At 41.7% G+C, this 23,532-nt stretch overlaps 1 protein-coding gene across 1 annotated transcript in view; it reads left to right on the top strand.

Annotated features, from left to right (window-relative positions):
- The window catches only part of LOC129624674 (ATP-binding cassette sub-family C member 4-like), a 160,010-nt gene that overhangs the window by 62,970 nt on the left and 73,508 nt on the right, over positions 1–23,532 (top strand). Inside the window, 7 exon segments of the mRNA XM_055542836.1 lie at positions 2,064–2,160; positions 5,435–5,632; positions 6,981–7,121; positions 7,875–7,912; positions 8,606–8,700; positions 16,894–17,040; positions 21,992–22,071. Coding sequence (XP_055398811.1) covers positions 2,064–2,160; positions 5,435–5,632; positions 6,981–7,121; positions 7,875–7,912; positions 8,606–8,700; positions 16,894–17,040; positions 21,992–22,071 — 796 coding nt within the window.

Here is a 23,532-nt window from a genome sequence, read left to right as displayed (position 1 = left end):
TCTTCCAGGATGTTTCCCCACTTAGTCTCAGGGCTCCCGTGTCTTCACATCTAAGACAGCAGCTGCTCTTCTTTTTCCTTCAGAGCACAGGTCACAGCCCAATAGTGGGTTTTCTCTGCTTGCTCACTGTGTCCTCTACACGGTGCAGAGTATTGTCTTCTGTCTTGACCTGTGGGTGGATCCTCAGCACTTAGGACAGTGCCTGGCTCCTCAGCAAACCTCTGCTGATTGAATGAATGGAGGTGGGGCCTCTGTCTTACTTGCATTGCCTCCACCACAAGATGCGTCCCCTCTTAATAGAGCCCTTATATAGGATTATATGTGGGATTATAGGATTAACACAGCCTTTATATAGGAATAACTGTTATACAACTGGTTGCTGACTCAGTCATTTCTATGGCATGACTTGGAAATCTTTACAAACTTGGAAAATAGTGTATTTTTCTAGTGATATGGATAAAAGCATCATTTACGAAAAATTCAAAGGCATTAAATGATCTCTTCATTGTAATTATTTGTATTACCTCATTTGTGATGGGATGTTAGGAAGAAAACATCTTAAAACTTTTGGGTTGGTTCATCTTGGACACAACACCCTGTCAGATTTGATTAACATCCACTTTTAGGGATTATTGGCAGGCAATTATGAATCAAGGAGAAAAAAATCTGTTTTAGTACTAAATTTGAAAAGCTGTTAGTCAAGAAACTTAGGTATGAATGTTGAGCTAACACATGTCAAAATGTAAAAATGAGTCCTTTTGGACTTAGCGAACGTATGGTATATGTGTTTACATTCCAGGGTCTTGTTTTTGATCACAGACTCAGTGTCCAGAGTGTCTCCTTAAGAGTTTTCTGACCTGAGTCTAAAGCACATGACTCGTGGTTAGGGAAGAGTGGAAAAGAAAGCTGACATTTGCTGAGTAGGTTGGTGATTTGATTTCTCAGAACATGTGGATGAGTTGTTTGATCTTGTTTTGAGATGAAGAAACTGAGGTTGAGTCGCTCATCTGATGTCAGGCTCATGAGAGGGACTGAGCTGCAGCATGCTGCCTCCAGACTCTCCATCTAATTCACTCACAGGCTGAGCTCTGGCCCAGGTTCCTGCGATTTGCTGTGCAAGGGGCTCGGGCTCCCAGAGTACCTGCCTGGAGCCCTGCCTGTGGTCACTGGGGCCCCAGACCCACTAGCTTCCCTGGAGGGGTTGTGGACCTTGTGGGATGACACTGGGGCTGAGTTCCTAGGGGTCTACATTTGAAATGTAGGAGTAGTTTTTTGTTTTGTTGTTTGTTTTTACTGTGAAAACAATTTAAGGTTGAATAGTGAGGGGTGTCTTGACTAAGAGAACTGGTGGGTGCTCTGAGCCATTGGGTGATTTCCACTGTGATTTGGGCCATTTGGATTCTGTTTTTTTACTTTCGTATGTGGAAAGTGTTCACTCCAAAAGAAAGAAGACTTGCTTCCTGGATGGAACTGGGAGTTGTAGTGACTGATGGAGGCCCTGCTGGCATTCATTTTCTATCTGATATTCTTTAGGAACATGTGTCTAGCAAATGCACTCTGGCAAAGATGACCAAGAATCTATTAATTTTTTGTTGTGAATATTTACATCATTAATTATAAATAATCACCTAGAAAGCAAAGAATGTACACATTTTCAAATGACATGGATCCCTCTTCTCTCATTCCCGAATAGCAATAAAATAGTGTTTTAGTTTAGTCAAGTTTTGAGATCTCAGTATTACTCAGTTGTTCTCCTTTAGGAAACATGTAAATAATTGTTAAGCTGAGTTTTAGAGGAAAAAACTTGGCTGTTTTTGCCTCCTTCAGTAGACTGGTTTTAAGAATTTTTAATAGCACTAGATTCAAATTTGCTGCTGATAAATTTCAGTACCTATTTGGATTAATTGATTTATGTTTATTTAATTTTTATTATTGATTTGATATTTAAACTAAAGATCTTTCACTGCTGCGTGGTCTTTGTCTCACTGTTTTCAAAATATAGGTTTTCAGTTTGAGGCACTCCATTAATGTGCTTTTGCTTACTGTGCCTTTTACATTTGTAGGTGTGTTCGTCAGGCCTTGAAGGAGAAGATCACAATCTTAGTCACTCATCAGTTGCAGTACCTAAAATATGCAAGTCAGATTCTGATATTGAAAGATGTAAGTAATTTCTAGAAATCCGTGGAATTGCTAGCACTCAGGTGTGTTGAAGGACAGACCTCCCTGCAGGTCACTCTCCTTGGGTTCATGGTAAACACCCTCTTCTCCCTCAGTTTTTTGCCCCCTTCTTCTCAGAGCTGGTGTCCATGCCTTGGAGGATGAACCTAAAGCCCTATAGAAATGTCACTGCTACACTCTAAGCCACATAAACCCTAAAGTGTATAAAAGTGCAACCACAGGGTTATTGAATCATCACTATTCTAATGAAATTTGTTAAGGATAATGTTGCAACTTTATTTAGAACTTTTTACTTTCCTCTTCCATGACTTAAGTCAAAGTGTATCACTTAGAAATTAGAGATTCTAAGATCTGTTGGTATCCAGGTCATTGTCATACATAATTTGCCAGAAGAGCATCTTCCATTAACACCAGAAGTGAGGTTGGGTAGCTGAGCACCCGGGTCAGAGACGTCCTCTCTGCTGGTGTCTCCAGTTGCTGGTCTCCCTGCCCAGGTCTCTATGTCTCCGATATGTGTGGGAACCTGTGTGGCAGGAGGACAAGGCCCTGCCTTCATGGGGCTCCTGTTCTTATGGGGAGGATGTGACAAAGAAGGTGACATTCTGGCCTCCCTGAGGAGCTGGTGCCTCACGGGGTCTGAGTGACATGAAAGTGGCGGCCACACAGTCACCAGGGGGAGGGGGTCTGAGGCAGAGGGTCCAAAAAGGAGTTGACATGGAAGGTTGGAGGAACAGCAGGAAGACCAGCGTGTCTGAGAGTGAGCAAGGGGACGGGAGGGAGCTGGTCTCCGAGCAGTGGGCAATGGGTGTTTGTGGGATGGAAGCCATCAGATGGTCCAGAGCAGAGGAGGGATGTCATCTGATGTGGGAATTAATTGATTTCTCTGATGGTCACTGGAGGGGTGACAGAAGAAGCAGTTAGGAGTCTTAGTAAAGCTGAGACGACAGAAGTGTGGGCTCAGGCTAGAGATTCAGTTTCTAGAACTGCCGTATCATAGCACCACAAGCTAGGTGACAGCAGGAGTCTATCATCTCCCTCTTCTGGAGGCTACGGGTCCCAAATCCAGGTGCTGGCAGGGCTGTGCTCTCCCTGAAGGCTCCAGGGGAGAATCCTTCCCTCCAGCCTCTGGTGTTCATGGACCTTCCTTGGTGTTCCTTGGCTTCCACCTGCAGTGCTGTGGTGTCTGCCTCTGATGTCACATGGCCGTTGTCCCTGTGTCAGTCTGGGTCTCTTCTGTTCTCATAGTGACATCGGTCTTACTGGTTTTAGGGTCACCTTGCTCCAGTGTGACCTCATCTGAACTTGATTACATCTGCAATGACCCTGTATCCAAATAAGGTCATGTTCACAGGTGTCATGTTTGAGCACATCTTTTTGAGGAGGGGGCACCATCCAGTCCACAGCTCCTAGCATGGCTGGTGGTGGGGTGGAGATTAGTGAGAAGGGTTCAGACTTGGTGGTTGTTCGATGCTTCACTCTTTGGCTTGTTTGCCTCTGGGTCTCATCACCTCTATCGTTAACCTCTGACTGCTCCACAGGCCCTTGGTGAGATCCCTGACTTCTGAAAAGAATCTCTGCTGCAAGAAAGATTATTAAGATACAGAACCCCTGCCTCTCTAGGAGCAGTTCCCTGTGTCAGCCCTTCTCCACTCCTCTAGGAATGGGGGCAAGGCTAAGGGTTCTCAAGCTCGAGAGCAGTTGATATCATGTGCAGAGTGGGTGATTCCAGTGTGTAAACTCCAATGTTCATAGTGTTATGAGCACAGGATCAGTGGGCAGGAGTATAACCTATTTTGCCCATCTCTAGATGTTTTGGGGTCCCTTTATTTCTTCTTTTGAGGATACTACCCCCAGTTTTAGTACTAAGAAAACAACTATTTGGCCACTGGTGAGCACCCCTGCCTGATTTGGGGTCCGTCCTCACTGTCGGGTCCCTCTCTTCAGAGCAGATGGCTATCCCTTCATCACCCAGAATTGTCAGTGCTTGACTGTTGAGTGAAATTGCTGTCTTTGTACCACCAGTCATTTCATCGTGCATATTACAGATTTGATGTGGTGAGTGGTGATTTCATTAAAGAGGTGTGTGAATTTTGCCTCCCAAGTGGAACAAGACACAATATATCCTGCATAATTTTCTAGTTCTGCAGTATCTGATGGTACCCAAAGGCTTTCCTACGTTTCTCCCAGTGGACCCCCTCAGGGCAGAGGGTGAGAGGGGTCCAGTAAGGGTCCTGGTCGGCTCCTCCACCTGAGCTGCCTTAACCACAGCTGCTCTCATTTGATGTGTTTTGCATTCTGAGTTTTTTTTTCCCCTGATGTTTTATTTGCTACTGAGTGAATCAGCTGAGTCTGGTTTCATGCAGTCAGAAGATAGTGAAACATCTGTACATTATTTTATATGACTTTGTAAGGGAGGGTAACTGTGCAAGGATGTGTCACATGTGTTCAAAGAAAATGATTTGATTGGCTGTAGCTTAAGCAGTTGCCTGATTTGGGGAAGCCTAGTTGGCTGCTTGTGGTTGGTTGGTCCTAAGTTTTTTCTCGGATCTGAGTGCATTGATTCTGGCTTAGGTTTTGATTTGTGGGCACAGACTGCCAAGGCCTTAGAGCCACCCCAGCCCTGTGGCCTCCATGTTTAATTACTTTATCAGGTGGAATATTGAATTTTCAGTTGGGAATTTGCTGAGTGTGTGGGGACAGTTGTAGACCAAGGAGAGGCCTCTCATGGGTTTGCTGTCCGGGGCTGGTTCCTATTATCCCGGCCGGGCACGTGATAGTGTGACAGTGACAGTGGTCAGTGGAGATTTCATGAGAGACTCTTACCCATATGCAGATGTGCTTGTGCCCACCTCTGGGTTACGTATAAATTTCTTTCCTGGACTTGTCACATGAGGCTTCTGTCAATTTCCATGCTGTCTAAGAAGACTGCTGATTCTCCCATCAACCTCTGTACTTCTTCCTTCCCCAAATGCCCAGGGTAGTCATGTCAATGGCCTCCATTTTTGACACACGAGCACACGTTTCTTTCATATCCCTCAGCACCTACCATAGGGACAGGGTTTGGCAGAGAATGCAATGCTCAGTTCTGTACTGAGTTGACTGAACTAGATTTCTCAACAAGAATTCTAGACCCAGGGATCATTTTTTTTTTTTTCAAAAATCATAATTTAAAACCATATAACTTTTTTTGATTAGTATTTAGGTTGGTTTAATATTATCAAATATAAATTAATTCCTCTCAACTTTTTAATTTTAGGGCAAAATGGTGGAAAGAGGAACTTACTCGGAGTTCCTGAAATCCGGGGTAGATATTTTTTCCCTTTTTGAGAAGGGGAATGAGCAGTCTGAACCATCTGCAGTTCCAGGAACTCCTACTGTGATCTCTGAGTCTTTGGTTCAGTCTCTCCAATCTCCCAGACCCTCACTGAAAGATGCGGCTCCAGAGGACCAAGAAGTGAGTTTCTCTTTCTGCAGTGTGTCCGGGTCTGTGTGCTCTTGGTGGTCTCATGGACCTTCAGTCTGCTCTGCTCGTGACATCTTCATTTGTCCCAAAGTAGACCCTAACGTTCCCAAAGTCTTGTTCCATGGAATTGGTAGAGTTAGAAGAGCATGAGGGGAGCAAGCCTGCTTGGGGTTCCCCTTTGGTGTAGGATGGAGAATCTTATGGAGACCAGAAGTGGGTGTACTGCTATGAATTTCTGGGTTTATGTGACTCACACTGATTGAGAACTCATCAGTTTACTGTAGTTACATCCTATTCATGCTGGTGGCCCCCAGATTCCCTTATGCATCCAGAGGCTTAATGTGAAGACCCCCTTAGACTGAGTCCTGCTGTTGCCACGTTAAATCAGCTACTTTCCCTATGTGTTGGAATCCCCTAGCACTGCATGTGACTGATGTAGTATTTTGCCTGTGTCAGATGGTTTGTGATAGGCCAGAGGTAATGTGTGCAAGGACCTGACACCTGGTACACACTTCAGTGTTAGTTCCTGTCCTCCTTTCTTACCTTTCAAGACTGAGGACCACATCTTATCAACCTTAAATCCCAGTGGCCAGGATAGAGGCGAGGACATCCTAGCCTTCTGTGAGTCTATAATGTATTCTAAGTCCTCCAGACAGAAATGCTGAAATGCACTAGCTCTCCCTTAAAAACATATTCCCTTGATAACCAAACCCTCAATATCCAAGCCCAGGAGCCTTGAATGATCCTGATAAGTATTCAGATTAGCTATTCACTTTCTAAACTCAGGAATCACTCTCTGAAACTTAGGAACCAAATAGATTCAGATCATATGCTTGCAATGTGCTGTCCAAATTCATATTACTCCAACTCTCTCTATGAACTCAGTTTACTGAATTTTGCTAATATTTTGAACCCCAAGTATGTTTCTATCATTGAATGACACAGTCATCTAGAGGGATACATTATCTCCCTATCAGTTTGTGTGTTATTTTAGAACAAGCTTCTGCATTTATACATTAATTGATTTTATTGTGTGTCAGAGTCATGATCTATTTTAAGCAAAGCCACCCAACCATTAATAACCTCATGTGAATTACCTTTGATTATTTCTCAAAGATTCCTACGAGTGGGATGGCTGGGTCCAGGGGTAAAAGCGTATGTGATTTGGCCAGATATTCCCACACCCTTCTCCATAGGAGATGGACCATCCTGCACTCCTAACAGTGTATGAAATGTGTCTGTTTCCCAAAGTTTTGCGGTGGAGGACGTTGTTGAACTCTTGAAATTTGGGGTTCATTATTTAAAATTTCATCGCTCACTGCCATTTTTCCCCTTCCAGTCTGAGAATATACAGGTTACACTACCTCTAGAGGACCACTTGGAAGGAAAAGTTGGTTTTAAGACCTATAAGAATTACTTCACAGGTGGTTCTGACTGGCTTGTCATCATCTTCCTTATTCTAGTAAACATCGCAGCTCAGGTACGTAAGGGTGTTTATTTTGGTTTGTGCACTCAGTTTTATATTTACATACTACTTATACTGTATTTTAGAATTATTTTTAAATATGTATATTAGGAGATTTATCTCAAAAACTTGGCTCATGCAATTGTGGGATCTAGCTTGGTGAATGTGAAATCAGCAAGGCAGGCCTGTAGGCTGGAACCTCCGGCAGGAGCTGACCCTGCTGTCTTGAGGCAGAATTTCTTCCTCCTCCAGGAAGCCTCAGGTTTTGCTCTTCAGGCCTTTGACTGGACGAGGCCACTGCAGTGTGGAGGGTGATCTCCTCTACTGAAGTTCTGATGACGGATGAAACATCATCCACAAAATACCTTCATGGCAACATCTGGATGGGTGTTTGGTTGAATCACTGGAGACTGGCCCAGCCAAGCTGACACCGGAACTGACCATCACTGTACCTGTCAAGCTTTTTGCTTTGCAAAATCCCAACATTTGTACTGTTATTACTGCCTTTTGCAGTCCACTTGGGTATACATTGAAGTACATTATATTTGGGGAGCAATGTCTTCTAGGGAAAAGGGGGTTTCTTTTAAAGATATTAACTCGTTAGATGCCCTTCCCTGACCTGTGATCATCTGGGGCATGGGGCTTGGCACAGACCTGAGCCGGAAGGACCGTCTCCATATTCTGGAGCTTTTCCGTCCCCCATCCTAGTGAGCGGGGTGTGAGGCTCAGTGATGTCAGCGTGTCAGTGACTGCTGTTTCCTGCTCCAGGTTGCCTATGTCCTGCAGGATTGGTGGCTTGCATTCTGGTGAGTGATTCCTGGTCTGACCCAAAGTACTGTGAAATCTACACAAAGCCTCACTTTCCCACAGAGTCATGGGAGAGATGGGGCTAGATCAGCCTCCTCTTCTGACCCTCACGTAGGTTCCCTGAAGAAAAATGAAAGTTCCTGCGGCTGGTGTGTGATCCCCCTGTGGTCTCTCCCCATGTCCCTCCCTTCAGCAGCTTCTTCACGGACAATTTTTTTTTTTTTTTTGGAACTTTTAATATTGTATTGGGCTATGGCAAATCAACAATATTGTGATAGTTCCATTTGAGCAGCGAAGGGATGCAGCCATACATATACAAGTATCCATTCTCCCCCAAACTTCCCTCCCATCCAGGCTGCCACATAACATTGGGCAGAGTTCCATGTGCTGTACAGTAAGCCCTTGTTGGTTACCTGTTTTATATATAGAAGTGTGTGCATGACCATCCAAACTCTCTAACTATTCTTCCCCTCAGCAACTAAAAGTTCATTTTCTAAGTCTGTCTTCACAGATAATTTTGAAAACTGAAAATCGTGATTCAAATTTTTAGATGGAGACATACACAGGGCCTTGTGGGCTGGGAAACACTTTTCAGCATAAAATGCATTTCTTGAATTGAGGTAATTGTTTGTGTATTTATGTAAATTCTAAGTGTATCTATAGTGTAATATTTTTTATTTCCTGTTCCATAGGGCGAATGTACAAAGTGACCTGTATTCTGGGGCATTAGTCAAAGAAGATGAATTTATAGTGTTGGTTCTGAACTGGTACTTAGGAGTTTATTCAGGTAAAGTTGAGTCATCTGCTCTATAATACCAGAGTTTAAGGTGTTTATTACAATGAGTCTGTGTGAGCAATGAAGGCTTCCAGAGTAATTCAGTAATGTCTTAACAAATGAAATGTCTGAATCACATTTACTCTGTGAATTAATAAGAATAATTATTTTAAAGATCTACCAAAAGAAAAGAGGTTGAATGAAGACTCTTAATTTGTTCCATACTGGATTTTGGTAGTTAAACCAGGATTGCATATTGAGAAAATCAGCCACTAGAAATACGTAGCTATTGTCTATTCTAATAGTTGCTTTTGCTAAATCTTATATCCTTATAAGAATGACCAAGGGGATTAGAAATGTATCCCCACCCTGTGGTTCAGTTATTCCAATTCCAATAAACCCTGGCTTTTATTGATCCTGGATGAAATCCTTTGTCATCATGAGCCACAGATAAAGACATTATTCCCTCCCAGGTATTCAAAGCTCTGCTTTACCACACTGCTCACCTCCTGACTTTCACTAATAACTTGAGAAGCTAAGCAGGGGAAATCCAGTGTCTGGAATTAGGATTCTTTCTCTTTCTTAACCTGAGACTACAGTGTTACCTCCTCCCCAACTGTGGGATTGATTTAAATACTGGCTTGCCAGACTAATATTAACATGACTCTCTCTATTGACAAGAGTATTTAGAATATATATAGCAAGCAGCAGCAGCAGCATTATATAGTATTTAAAGGATGTCTTTAACAAAAATTTTAAATGACTTCTTTATCCATTCATCTGCTGATGGACATTTAGGTTGCTTCCATGTCCTAGCTTTTGTAAATAATGTTGCTGTGAACACTGGGGTGCGTGGGTCTTTTTGAATTATGGTTTTTTCAAGGTATATGCACATATTGCTGAGTGAGTACAAGAAGGTTCCCTTTTCTCCACACCTTCTCTAGCATTTATTGTTTGTATATTTTTTGATGATGGCCATTCTGACTGGTAGTTTTGATCTGCATTTCTCTAATAATGATATTGAGCATCTTTTAATGTGCCTCTTGTCTATCTGTATGTCTTCCTTGGAGAAAGGTCTATATAGGTCTTCTGCCCATTCTTTGATTGTTTGTTTGTTTTTTTGATATAAAGCTGCATGAGCTGTTTGTATATTGCAAAGATTAATCCCTGGTCAGTTATAATTATTTTCTCCTATTCTCAGGGCTGTCTTTTCATCTCATTTATGGTACATATATACACTGGCTTGGGGGAGAGGGGCTTCCCGGGTAGCTCAAATGGTAAAAAATCTGCCTGCAATAAGGGAGACCTGGATTTGATCCCTGGGTTGGGAAGAACCCCTGTATAAGGGCATGGTAACCCACTCCAGTATTTATGTTTGGAGAATTCCATGGACAGAGGAGCCTGAAAGGCTACAGTCCATGGGGTTGCAAAGAGTCAAACATGACTGAGCAACTAACACGCATATACACTGGAATATTACTCATCCATAGAACGGAATGAAATAGGATCATTTGTCAAGACGTGGATGGACTTAGAGTCTGTCATACAAAGTAAAGTATGTCAGAAAGAGAAATCATACTTGTGTTAATGTATATATATGGAATCTAGCCTTTTCATGGATCACTGCCTTATCATGGTGAAGGGGCTTATATAATTCAATGGAGCTATGACCTGTGCCGTGTAGGGCCACCTAAGACCAACGGGTCATATTCGAGAGTTCTGATAAAATGTGATCCATAGGAGGAGGGAGTGGCAAACCACCCCAGTGTACTAGCCATGAGAAAAACCCAGGAACTGCATAAAAAGGCAAAAAGATATGACACCAAAAGATTAGCCCCCAGGGTCAGGAGGTGTCCAATATGCTACTGGTAAAGAGCAGAAGACAACTACTAATAGCTCCAGACAGGATGAAGTGGCTGGGCCACAGTGGAAATGTGTTCAGTTGTGGATGTGTCTGGTGGTGAAAGTAAAGTCTGATGCTGTAAGAACAGTGTTGCATTTTAGTTGATACGATATTTTTCAACCAAAGTAAAAAATAATTTAAAAAAATAAAGAAAAATCCAAAAAAAAAAAAAAAAAAAAAAAGAACAGTATTTCATAGGAACCTTGAATGTTAGGTCCATGAAGCAAGGTAAATTGGATGTGGTCAAGCAGGAGATAGTACAAGTAAACATCAACATCTTAGGAATCAGTGAACTCAAATGGACGGGAATGGGTGAATTTAATTTAGATGACCATTATATCTACTACTGTGGGCAAGAATTGCTTAGAAGAAATGGAATAGCCCTCATAATCAACAAGAGTCCAAAATGCAGTTCTTGGGTGCAACCTTAAAAATAACAATGATCTTGGTTCATTTCCAAGGCAATCCATTCAACATCTCAGTAATCTAAGTCTATGTCCCAACCACCGATGCCAAAGAAGCTGAAGTTGACCAGTTCCTTGAAACCTAGAAGACTTCCTAGAACTAAATGCAGAGTTCCAGAGAATAGCAAGGAGAGACCAGAAGGCCTTCATCAATGGACAGTACAAAGAAATAGAGGAAAACAACAGAAAGGGTAAGGCTAGAGATCTCTTCAAGAAAATTGGAAATATCAAAGGAACATTTCATCCAAAGATGGGCACAATATAAGACAGAAGTGGTAAAGTCCTAATTAAAGCAGAAGATATCAAGAAGAGATGGAAAGAATACACAGAACTATACAATAAAGATCTTAATGATCTGGATAACCATGATGATGTAGCCTGTCACTCAGAGCCAGACATTCTGGAGTGTGATGTCAAGTGAGTCTTAGAAAGCACTGCTGCCTATAAAGCTAGTGGAGGTGATGGAATTCCAGCATAGCTATTTAAAATTCTAAAAGATTTAAAGTGCTATTAAAGTGCTGCACTCAATATGTCAGCAAATTTGGAAAATGCAGCAGTGGCCACAGGACTGGGAAAGGTCAATCCTTATCCCAATTTCCAAGAAGGGCAATACTAAAGAATGTTCAGTCCACCAGACAATTGCACTCATCTCCCATGCTAGTAACATTATGCTCAAAATCATTCAAGTTAGTTTTCATCATTATGTGAACTGAGAACTTCCAGATGTTCAACCTGCATTTAGAAAAGGCAGAGGAACCAGAGATCAAATGTCAACATTTTCTGGATCCTAGAGAAAGCAAGGGAATTCCAGAACAACATCTACCTCTGTTTCATTGGCTAAGCTAAAGCCTTTGACTGTGTGGATCAAAACAAACTGTGGAAAACTCTTTAAGAGATGGGAATACTAGACCATCTTAACCTGCCTCCTGAGAAACCTGTATGCAGGTCAAGAAGCAACCATTAGAACCCTGTATGGGACAACTAATTGGTTCAGGATTGAGAAAGGTGTATGACAAGGCTGTTTATTGTCACCCTGTTTGTTTAACTTATACACAGAGCACATCATGTGAAATTCTGGGCTGGATGGGTTAAAGCTGGAGTCAAGATTGCTGGAGAGTATCAACTTCAGATATGTAGATGATACCACTCGAATGGTAGAAAGCAAGAAGGAACTAAAGAGCCTCTTGATGAGGGTGACGAAGGAGGGTGAAAAAGCCAACTTAAAACTGAATATTAAAGAAACTAAGATCATGGCATCCAGTCCCATCACTTCATGACGAACAGAAGGGGAAAATCTGGGAGCAGTGATAGACTTCCTCTTCCTGGGCTCTAAAATCACTGCAGATGGTGACTGCAGCCATGAAATTAGAAAATGATTGCCTCTTGGCAGGAAAGTTATGACAAACCTAGATAGTGTGCTAAAAAGCAGAGACATCACTTTGCCGATAAAGGTCCATATACTCCAGGCTATGGTTTTTCCAGAAGTCATGTAAGGATGTGAGAGCTGGGCTATAAAGAAACCTGAGCACCAAAGAATTGATGCTTTCAAACTGTGGTGCTGGAGAAGACTCTTGAGCATACCTCAGACAGTAGGGAGATCAAACCAGTCAGTCTTAAAGGAAATCAACCCTGAATACTCATTGGAAGGACTGATGCTGAAGCTGAAGCTCCAATACTTTGGCCTCCTGATGCAAACAGCTGACTCACTGGAAAAGACCCTGATGCTGGGAAAGGCTGAAGTCAGAAGGAGAAGAGGGTGACAGAGGATGAGATGGTTGGATGGCACTACAGATTCGTCAACGTGGGCAAATTCAGGGAGATGATGAGGGACAGGGAAGCCTGGCGTGCTGCAGTCCATGGGGTTGCGAAGAGTTGGACACAACTTGGCTACTGAACAACAACAACATGGAATCTAAAAAAATGGTACAGGTGAACCTCTTTGCAGGGGATGAATAGAGTCATAGATACAGCAAATAGATGTTTGGACCCAGAGTGCAAGTGGGATAGTGAGGGAGATGAATGGGGAGATTAGGATTGACATATGTACACTACCATGTGTAAAACAGATAGCTAGTGGGAAGCTGCTCTACAACACAAGGTGCTCAGCTCAGTGCTCTGTGATGACCTAGAGGGGAGGAATGGGGGAAGGGAGGTCTAACAAGGTGGGGATATATGTATACATATAGCTGATTTGCTTTGTTGAACAGCAGAAACTAACACAACGTTGTAAAGCAACTATACCCCGATAAATTTTTTTAATTAAGTAAAAATTTAAATATCCTCAAAGGAAATGCTTGTACAAGCTTTCTACAATGAGTAAGTTATGTAAACATCCTCTCATTGAAATTTGGTATTTATCGATCACTTGATAATAAACTTGAATCTACCTGCTGTTTACCATCTGAATTGGTGGACAATGAGGGCTTAAAGAAGAAGGAAGGGATTCTGTTACATGTTCATATAGGATGGTGGGCTAAGGCAAATGCCTATTAATGGAATTCAGGAATTTAAGCAGCTTTCAGAATTTAAATAACACTGATGTGGCAGCTGAATAGAAAAACATACATGATGGAATATATATTGCCAAAATTATCCCCTCTCTATATAGCACTGTGAGTTGAAGAGATGTTTGGAGGGCTCTTTTAATTTTTGTATGTATAGTACTGATTTATGTCATGATAAGACCACGTGATCTGCCTCTTGAGAAATTTGTATGCAGGTCAGGAAGCAACAGTTAGAACTGGACATGGAACAACAGACTGGTTCCAAATAGGAAAAGGAGTACGTCAAGGCTGTATATTGTCACTCTGCTTATTTAACTTGTATGCAGAGTACATCATGAGAAACGCTGTGCTGGAAGAAGCACAAGCTGGAATCAAGATTGCCAGGAAAAATATCAATAACCTCAGATATGCAGATGACACCACCCTCATGGCACAAAGTGAAGAGGAACTACAAAGCCTCTTGATACAAGTGAAAGTGGAGAGTGAAAAAGTTGGCTTAAAGCTCAGCATTCAGAAAACAAAGATCATGGCATCTGGTCCCATCATGGGAAATACATGGGGAAAGAGTGGAAACAGTGTCAGACTTTATTTTTTGGGCTCCAAAATCACTGCAGATGGTGACTGCAGCCATGAAATTAAAAGACGCTTACTCCTTGGAAGGAAAGTTATGACCAACCTAGATAGCATATTGAAAAGCAGAGACATTACTTTGTCAACAAAGGTCCATCTAGTCAAGGCTATGGTTTTTCTAGTGGTCATGTATGGATGTGAGAGTTGGATTGTGAAGAGGGCTGAGAGCCGAAGAACTGATACTTTTGAACTGTGGTGTTGGAGAAGACTCTTGAGAGTCCCTTGGACTGCAAGGAGATCCAACCAGTCCATTCTGAAGGAGATCAGCCCTGGGATTTCTTTGAAAGGAATGATTCTAAAGCTGAAACTCCAGTACTTTGGCCACCTCATGCAAAGAGTTGACTCACTGGAAAAGACTCTGATGCTGGGAGGGATTGGGGGCAGGAGGAGAAGGGGCTGACAGAGGATGAGATGGCTGGATGGCATCACTGACTTGATGGACGTGAGTCTGAATGAACTCCGGGAGTTGGTGATGGACAGGGAGGCCTGGCGTGCTGCGATTCATGGGGTCGCAGAGTCGGACATGCCTGAGTGACTGAAATGAACTGAACTGAACTGAAGACATAAATTTAAATGATTGTAGTTATTTACAAATGCTTTGGGGTTCTATAAAATAGTGAGAGGTTAGATCATCTTGTTTAGATTACCTCATGTCAATATAAATTTTGTAGTTTCTTGCAGTTCAATTATTTAAGAGATTATCCACTTGAAACTTAATATGGTCTTTTCACACTCTTTATAGCTACATGGGAAAAGAAGTAGCTACTTTATTTTTAATATTTTAATTTTTATTATAGTTGCTTTCCAATGTTGTGTTAGTTTCTGTGGTACAGCCAAGTGAACTAGTTGAACATGTATCGTCTGTTTGGATTTCCTTCCCATTTAGGTTGCCACAGAGCATTAAGTAGAGCTCCCTGTGCTACACAGTAGGTTCTTAAAAAGCTACTTTCAGTTCGGCTCAGTTCAGTCGCTCAGTCGTGTCTGACTCTTTGCAACCCCATGAATCGCAGCACACCAGGCCTCCCTGTCCATCACCAACTCCCAGAGTTCACTCAAATTCATGTCCATCGAGTCAGTGATGCCATCCAGCCATCTCATCCTCTGTCATTCCCTTTTCTTCCTGCCCCCAATCCCTCCCAGCATCAGAGTCTTTTCCAATGAGTCAGCTCTTCACATGAGGTGGCCAAAGTATGAGGTGGAATTTCAGCTTTAGCATCATTCCTTTCAAAGAAATCCCAGGGCTGATGTCCTTTAGAATGGACTGGTTGTATCTCCTTGCAGTCCAAGGGACTCTCAAGAGTCTTCTCCAACACTGCAGTTCAAAAGCATCAATTCTTTGGCACTCAGCTTTCTTCACAGTCCAACTCTCACATCCATACATGACCACTAGAAAAACCATAGCTTTGGCTAGATGGACCTTTGTTGTCAAAGTAATGTCTCTGCTTTTCAATATGCTATCTAGGTTGGTCATAACTTTCCTTCCAAGGAGTAAGCGTCTTTTAATTTCATGGCTGCAGTCACCATCTGCAGTGATTTTGGAGCTCCCCAAAATAATGTCTGCCACTGTTTCCCCATCTATTTGCCATAAAGTGAAGGGACCAGATGCCATGATCTTCGTTTTCTGAATGTTGAGCTTTAAGCCAACTTTTTCACTCCCCTCTTTCACTTTCAGCAAGAGGCTTTTTAGTTCCTCTTCACTTTCTGCCACAAGGGTGGTGTCATCTGCATATTTCAGGTTATTGATATTTCTCCCGGCAATCTTGATTCCAGCTTGTGCTTCTTCCAGCACAGCGTTTCTCATGATGTACTCTGCATATAAGTTAAATAAGCAGGGTGAGAATATACAGCCTTGACATACTCCTTTTCCTATTTGGAACCAGTCTGTTGTTCCATGTCCAGTTCATAACTGTTGCTTCCTGACCTGCATATAGGTTTCTCAAGAGGCAGGTCAGGTGATCTGGTATTCCCATGTCTTTCAGAATTTTCCCCAGTTTATTGCGATCCACACATTCGAAGTAAATTTCCTTGTAAATTACAAGGAAATGATAGATCATTTCTTCTTTTCCCTGTTAATTCATGTGCTGGTAGCAAAGCATTGGAGAAGGGAATGGCAACCCATTCCAGTATTCTTGCCTGGAGAATTCCATGGATAGAGAAACCTGGGGTCTACAGTCCGTGGACTTGCAGAGTATGACAGGACTGATCACCTAATATCCCTTTCGGTGATCCCTTTCACCAAAGCATACCTTACTTTTAGATTATGGGACATGTTGTAAATAATGAGATTTGAAATGTGGAGAAAAGAAGATTAGCTACTTGTATAATTATCTTTATTTTCAGTTTAATTAGAACTTGTAATTGAATTAGGCAAGCCTAAAATGAAACTGTAGTTTACACATTTTTCCCCCATGTTGTTTCTATTTAGTGAGAGGAAAACAGTGACTTTTATATTTTTCTATTTTTAATATAAATTTATTTAAATTGGAGGTTAATTACTTTACAATAAAGCATTAAACTCTTACAGAATCTACTTTATATATTTATATATATATGTTTTTTATTTTGTATTCTATATATGTAAATATCTATACAATTTTTATTTATAGAATGAAATACACAGTATCTTTTTAAACTGCCTGCCGTGCTCTAGCATGATTGAGGATAAGACGGAGATCTTGTGCTGAGTGATGTTTCTTTATTTCAGGGTTAACTGTGTCTACTGTCCTTTTTGGCATCACAAAGTCTCTGTTGATATTCTACATCCTTGTTAATTCTTCACTAACTTTGCACAACAAAATGTTGGAGACCATTTTAAGAGCTCCAGTATTGTTCTTCCATAGAAATCCAATAGGTAAGTCAGATACTCAAGTTTCTTAGTGAATATGTCTTGTTAACACATTTAGTGCCTGATTACATTTTCATATTGAAAATGGAAGAGATGCTTGGAAGAAAATCACTGTGTCTGTTTATTCATTTTCTACAAAAAGCTTCATTGGTAATTTTGCCTACCAGAGAAAATGTGAATAGAGGAGCATATAAGCTTTTATTCCAATTTATTCATATCTGTAAAAGTACATGAATGTTTATTTTACAGGATGATTTAGGAGTCCATTTGTTATGTGGCATATGAAACATCCAACGTATGATGAAAACGTGTTGAAATATGTTTTTGACTAGTTTTGAAACGTTGGCTGTGTTACATAGTGGTAAGCTAACTAGGAAATACCTTCTTCCAGGAATGTCTCTACAGAAGACAGGCTGTATGTTTCTCTCTTTCATTGTCCATCCATTTCTGGGACCACAGAGCTCTGATATGTGCTCATATTTTGAGTTTTACCTAAATGGTAATGTAAAATTAATTAAAATACAAGATCAGTGAAATGTAAACAATCCTCTTCAATAAAACAAACTCTAGTTTTACAATGGACTTGTGGTTACATTAAAGATGTCTTGTGGTATGTAGCAGGTGGGCTTCAGTATTAAGTAAGAGTGTTCCTGAAGGTTTCCCAGTGGTTGCTTCCTCCACCCTGAGGCCTTTGATCTGTCTTGCTTTGTTTGGAAGGTAGCCTCTTGACCTGGGTTCCTATGAAGAATTAGTTGATCAGAGCACATGCCTACTCTGTTCAGTTGCTTAGACTTGTGCTGAGGCCCAGGGTGGCTTTGTTTTTGCAGGTCAATATTGGCAGGGCCTGATGAGGCAGGGATGTGACTGGAGGGAGGACAGTAGCCTTGGCCTGGCCATCAACTAGCTGTGCGATCAAGGCCAAAGTAGGTAGATACTACTGGGCAGGAAAATCTCCAGGCAGGGTGTTGTCATAGTTATAAATATGGACTCAGGAGCCAAATTCCTGGGTACAGTCCTAGTGCTAGTTACTAATGCTGCTGCTGCTGCTAAGTCACTTCAGTCGTGTCCGACTCTGTGCGACCCCATAGACGGCAGCCCACTAGGCTCCTCTGTCCCTGGGATTCTCCAGGCAAGAATACTGGAGTGGGGTGCCATTGCCTTCTCCAATGTATGAAAGTCAAAAGTGAAAGTGAAAGTGAAGTCCCTCAGTTGTGTCCGACTCTTAGCGACCTCATGGACTGCTGCCTACCAGGCTCCTCCGTCCATGGGATTTTCTAGGCAAGAGTACTGGAGTGGGGTGCCATTGCCTTCTCCGAGTGCTAGTTACTAATAGTAATAGCCAATTATAGTTATATTAATACTTATATGCTAGTTATTTAATTTCTCTGTATCTCAATTTTCTTACCTATAAAATGAAGATATTGTCCATACACTTACCAGTATCTTGATGTTGTGGGCATTAAGCAGGTTAATACATTCACAACACTTAGGACAGGCTCAGTACCCAGTGAACCTCAATGAGGATGTCGACATGGTGTCTGGGAACGTCTCTCCTGTGAAATGGGAATGACCGCTGCCCTTCCTGTTTCACAAGGCTGTTGTGAGGATTAAATAAGACTGTTTAGGGCAGCATCTTGTACAGATTTATTCAACAGTTCTGTTCAGTCGCTCAGTCATATCCAACTCTTTGAGACCCCACTGACTGCAGTGTGCCAGGCTTCCCTGTCCATCTTCCCTGCCCAACTCCCAGAGCTTACTCAAATACACGTCCATCGAGTCAGTGATGCCATCCAACCATCTAATCCTCTGTCATCCCCTTCTCCTCCCACCTTCAGTCTTTCCCAGCATCAGGGTCTTTTCCAATGAGTCAGTTCTCCGTATCAGGTGGCCAAAGTATTGGAGTTTCAGCTTCAGCATCAGCCCTTCCTGAATATTCAGAACTGATTTCCTTTAGGATGAACTTGTTAGATCTCCTTGCAGTCCAAGGGACTCTCAAGAGTCTTCTCCAACACCACAGTTCAAAAGCATCAATCTTAGGTGCTCAGCTTTCTTTATAGTCCATGTATAGTAGCCATACATGACCACTGGAAAAACCATAGCTTTGACTAGATAGGCCTTTGTTGGCAAAGTGATGTCTCTGCTTTTTAATATGCTGTCTAGGTTGGTCATAGATTTTCTTCCAAGGAGCAATCATCTTTTAATTTCATGGCTTTAGTCACCATCTGAAGTGATTTTGGGAGCCCCCAAAATAGTCTGTCACTGTTTCCATTGTTTCCCCATCTCTTTGCCATGAAGTGGCGGGACCAGATGCCATGATCTTAGTTTTATGAATTGAGTTTTAAGTCAACTTTTTAACACATGTTTTTTAGTTCAGGCATTATGAGGAGCACAAGATGGTAAACTGCAGAGGCACACACAGATTTCATCTTATTATGAAGCTGGAGTGAGAAAGTGATTAGAAGAGTCTTTGCTATTATGGCTATGATGTTGCTCTACTTTTCCTGTTGATATGAAAACTACAGTTGTAATTTTGGGAGCATCGAGTGGGACTGAGTTTGTGGCCATTTTTAACCAGGATCTCGATGACCTGTAGGCATCTCCAGATGCTGATTTATTATTCAAGGATTTGGAACAAAGTTTAAATCTTTAAGGTCAGTAATCCTAGAGCAGCGGACATACACAGTGTGTATCTTGTCTTCCCCTCCTGCATCTATCATCAGAACTTCATTGCTTCAAGAAAATAGAAGCCCAAATAAGTACTGCAAAGATAGGCTCAAAGGTTTAGGGGCATCAGTTTTTTACTCTTTTAGCAGTGTATTATACTGAACTCTTCCCTGTGTTTATTTTCAAAAGTAGAATTTGTAATAGATTGTTTATGGTGGACTTTGTTTGTGATATATGATGGCATGAAGAGAAAACCACACAGAGGTATTACTTGGTATTACTTGTTACCAAGTTTAAGCTCGCTCTGCTCGCCTCACAAGGCTGGTAAGTCTTACAGACAATGTGTTAAGGCAAAGAATAATGACTTTATTTGGAAACCTGGCAGACTGAGAAGATGGCAGACTAATGTGTCAAAATAACCATCTTATTTGGGTCTGGATGCCTGGTTCTTTTATAGAACAGAGAGGAGAGGAGGCAAGGAAATAATGTCAAAAGGCCATTTATCTTGTACAATAAGAGGGTATTTGTTCATTTTGTCTTTTCTGCATCCATTCACAGTTGGTGAGGGTCAGATTGTCTCCCTGTGAGCCAAAAAAAAGCCACTTTAACCCTCATGCAGAGGGGCAGGGTTCCTTGACAAAAGCAATGAATAGCAATGGTCAAAGAAACAGATCCAGCATGGAGTCAAAATTGGCTCCTCCCTGTTATAGTTCCTTTGATGTGCTCCTCCCCTGTCTGGGACAAGTGTCCTGTTCTTTCTTATCCTGAGTCTCCCCAGGGAGCACCCTTTCAGGGGTGGCTGCAGCATCCTTTGTTTACTGATGTGTCAAGTGACATTTTTAATTTATACCAGATATTTACCAGAAATTCCCATATTTTATTCTGCAGCTTTAAGAATATACTATTATTGTGGATTCTGAGAAGGGAAATAAAATCAATCTTAGTCATTTAGTAATTTTTCTGTTTTCCTGTCTACATCCCATTGGTCTTCTTAGATGCTTATTCTCAAGTCTGTGCTTTTCACACCCAGTACTCCTCTGAAAATAATGACTTATTACCTGACTAGTAAACTCACAACTGGGAAATGGCCACAATCCCTAATTTCCCAAAATGTGAGGTGCTGTGAGCCATCTGGAGGGAAAAAAAAAAAAGTTACAGAGAGGTTATAATTTTGTTGATTTAAAGAGTATCACTTGGGGAAACTAATCTTGATAATTAAAGCCAAATTGGTGTGACAGTTAGGATTAACTTAGGTATTTTGCAACTGTTTGTTTGCCAATTTAGCTCTTGGAGTGAGTCTTAGATGGGATGGATCTAAAGGGAGGGAAATTCTTAAATCCACCAACCCTTCCTGATACTGCCACAAGATTCCCCCATTCTTTTAAACATCAGGGCTCAATTTCAATTCCCAACCCACTGCCATTTGGTGGTATTTTTGTTTCTCTTTAGGTATCATCCTGTTTTGTCTTTCTTTTTAACACTGACATTGGCTTATTTCATGTGAATTTGTAATATATTAAATTTGTTCTTGTTTTACCGCTAGTCATATCTGACTCTTTTGTAGTCCTATGAACTGTAGCCTGCCAGGCTACTCTGTCCATGGGATTTCCCAGGAAAGAATACTGGAGTGAGTTGACATTTCTTCCTCCAGGGGATCTACCTGACCTTGGGATTGAACCCCTGTCTCTTATGTCTCCTGCATTGGCAGGCAGATTCTTTAGCACTGAGCCCCTAGGGAAGCCCAATACATTAAATATTTAATGGTTCTTAGTCACTCAGTTGTGTCCAACTCTTCATGACCCCATGGACTGGCCTGCCAGCTCTGCTGTCCATGGGAATTCTCCAGGCAAGAAAAATGGAGTGGGTTTCCATTTCCTTCTCCAGAAAGTATTTAATACATGTACTTTATTTTTTTTTTAAGATCTATTGATTTATTTTTAGTTGCATTGGGTCTTTATTGCTGTATGTGGGCTTTCTCTAGTTACAGCGAGCAAGGGTTACTCCTCATTGCAGTGCCTGGGCTTCACACCGTGGTCACTTTTTCTGTTGCAGAGCTCAGGCTCTAGGCACATGGGCTTCAGTAGTTGTGGTGCACAGGCTTAATTGCTCTGCAGCATGTGGAATCTTCCTGGACCAGGGATTGAACACATGTCCCCTGCACTGGAGACACTGTACCACCAAGGAATTCCCTAAATATATATTCTTCAAAATTATTGTTTTGATTTGTTCATGAATTGTTTCTCTTAAAGCTTCTATCTGAGGAAATGATATTTTTCATATCCTGTTCTTGCAGGAAGAATTTTAAATCGTTTCTCCAAAGACATTGGGCATATGGATGACTTGCTGCCTCTGATATTTCAAGATTTCATCCAGGTAACATAACAGTCCTGTCAGAGTTTTCACAGGGAATAGCAGAGTGCCTGTTTCTTAAGGCCTTCTCACAGGGGCTAAGGATGGTCTTTCAGCCTGGCAATGCATCCTGCTTTCTTCAGTAAAGGTCATGTTTGTGAGATAAAGGTGCAGGTGTGATTGAGAGGCTGAGTTAACATGAGAGACACCTGGGGCAGGAGTGGCTACACAGTCACCTCAAGATTGGTCTGAAGCAGCAGCATGCTGGGTAAGTGGTTCCCCTCTGCCTTCCAGGTGTCTGGCATGGATTCCCTTTACTGTGAGTGCATTTCATAATATAGAAATAATCACCTCTCATGGAAAGATAGCCTAGATTAACTAAATTATGCTTTGTATTGGGCTTCCCAGCTGGCTTAGTGGTAAAGAATTCACCTGCCAATGCAGGAGATGCAAGAGATATGGATTTGATCCCTGAGTTAGAAGATGTCCTGGAGAAGGGAATCGTGATCCACTTCAATATTCTTGCCTAGAAAATTCCACAGATAGAGGAGCCTGGCGGACTATAGTCCAGGGGGCTGCAAGAGTCATACACAACTGAGCACGAGCACTATGCTTTGTATTACCATAGAGGACAAATATTTAGTGCAGCATTTAATTTGGATAAAGCCATGTGTGGTTATTACAAAGCAAAGATTGTGTAAAAATAAGGTGAGAATAATACTTTAACAAGGACAATGTTGTTGTTTAGTCACTAAGTTGTGTACAGCTCTTTTGTGACCGCATAGACTGCAGCTTACCAGGCTCCTCCATCAATGGGATTTCTCAGGCAAGAATACTAGAGTGGGTTGCCATTTCCTTGTCCAGGGGATATTCCTGACCCAGAGATCAAGCTTGTGTCTCTGGTGTCTCCTTCATTGCAGGTAGATTCTTACCACTAAGCCACCTGGGAAGTCCAAAAAGGACAATAGAGAGCGCTTATTGAAGATACAAAAGCTTTAAGCCAGTAGTTTGATTACGGGACCAAAGTCATCTCAGAAAATGTTTTTTGGTTTTGTAGGCAGTTTTGCTTTTCATAAACTGATTACTCTGTCTTGCTGCTAAGCTGCTGCTAAGTTGCTTCAGTTGTGTCCGACTCTGTGCGACCCCATACGGAGCCCACCAGGCTCCCCCATCCCTGGGATTCTCCAGGCAAGAATACTGGAGTGGGTTACCATTTCCTTCTAAGGTGTCTTAAAAAAGAAAAGAGAGAAAGACTTACAGAAATACCTTCTACCCAGCCTGTTTGTCTGTGAACTTGAGAGTCTAAGGGATGATGTTAGGTCATCTCAGCTCTCATTGTCACAGTCAGTATTGTTGCTTTTATGGTGTTTTTGTTTTTCTTTTTTTCTGTTATTTTGTCTACTTATCAGTGATTAAGCCTGTGGGAAATTTACTTTTTCTTTCCAAATGTTAATTTTGGAAATGAAATACATGTGTCCAAGGCTG

The sequence above is a fragment of the Bubalus kerabau genome, chromosome 12 (assembly GCF_029407905.1).
Source record: "Bubalus kerabau isolate K-KA32 ecotype Philippines breed swamp buffalo chromosome 12, PCC_UOA_SB_1v2, whole genome shotgun sequence".
NCBI classification, from domain to species: domain Eukaryota; kingdom Metazoa; phylum Chordata; class Mammalia; order Artiodactyla; family Bovidae; genus Bubalus; species Bubalus kerabau.
The sequence above is the reverse complement of the archived record's forward strand: the minus strand, read 5'-3'. Positions and strand labels throughout refer to the sequence as shown.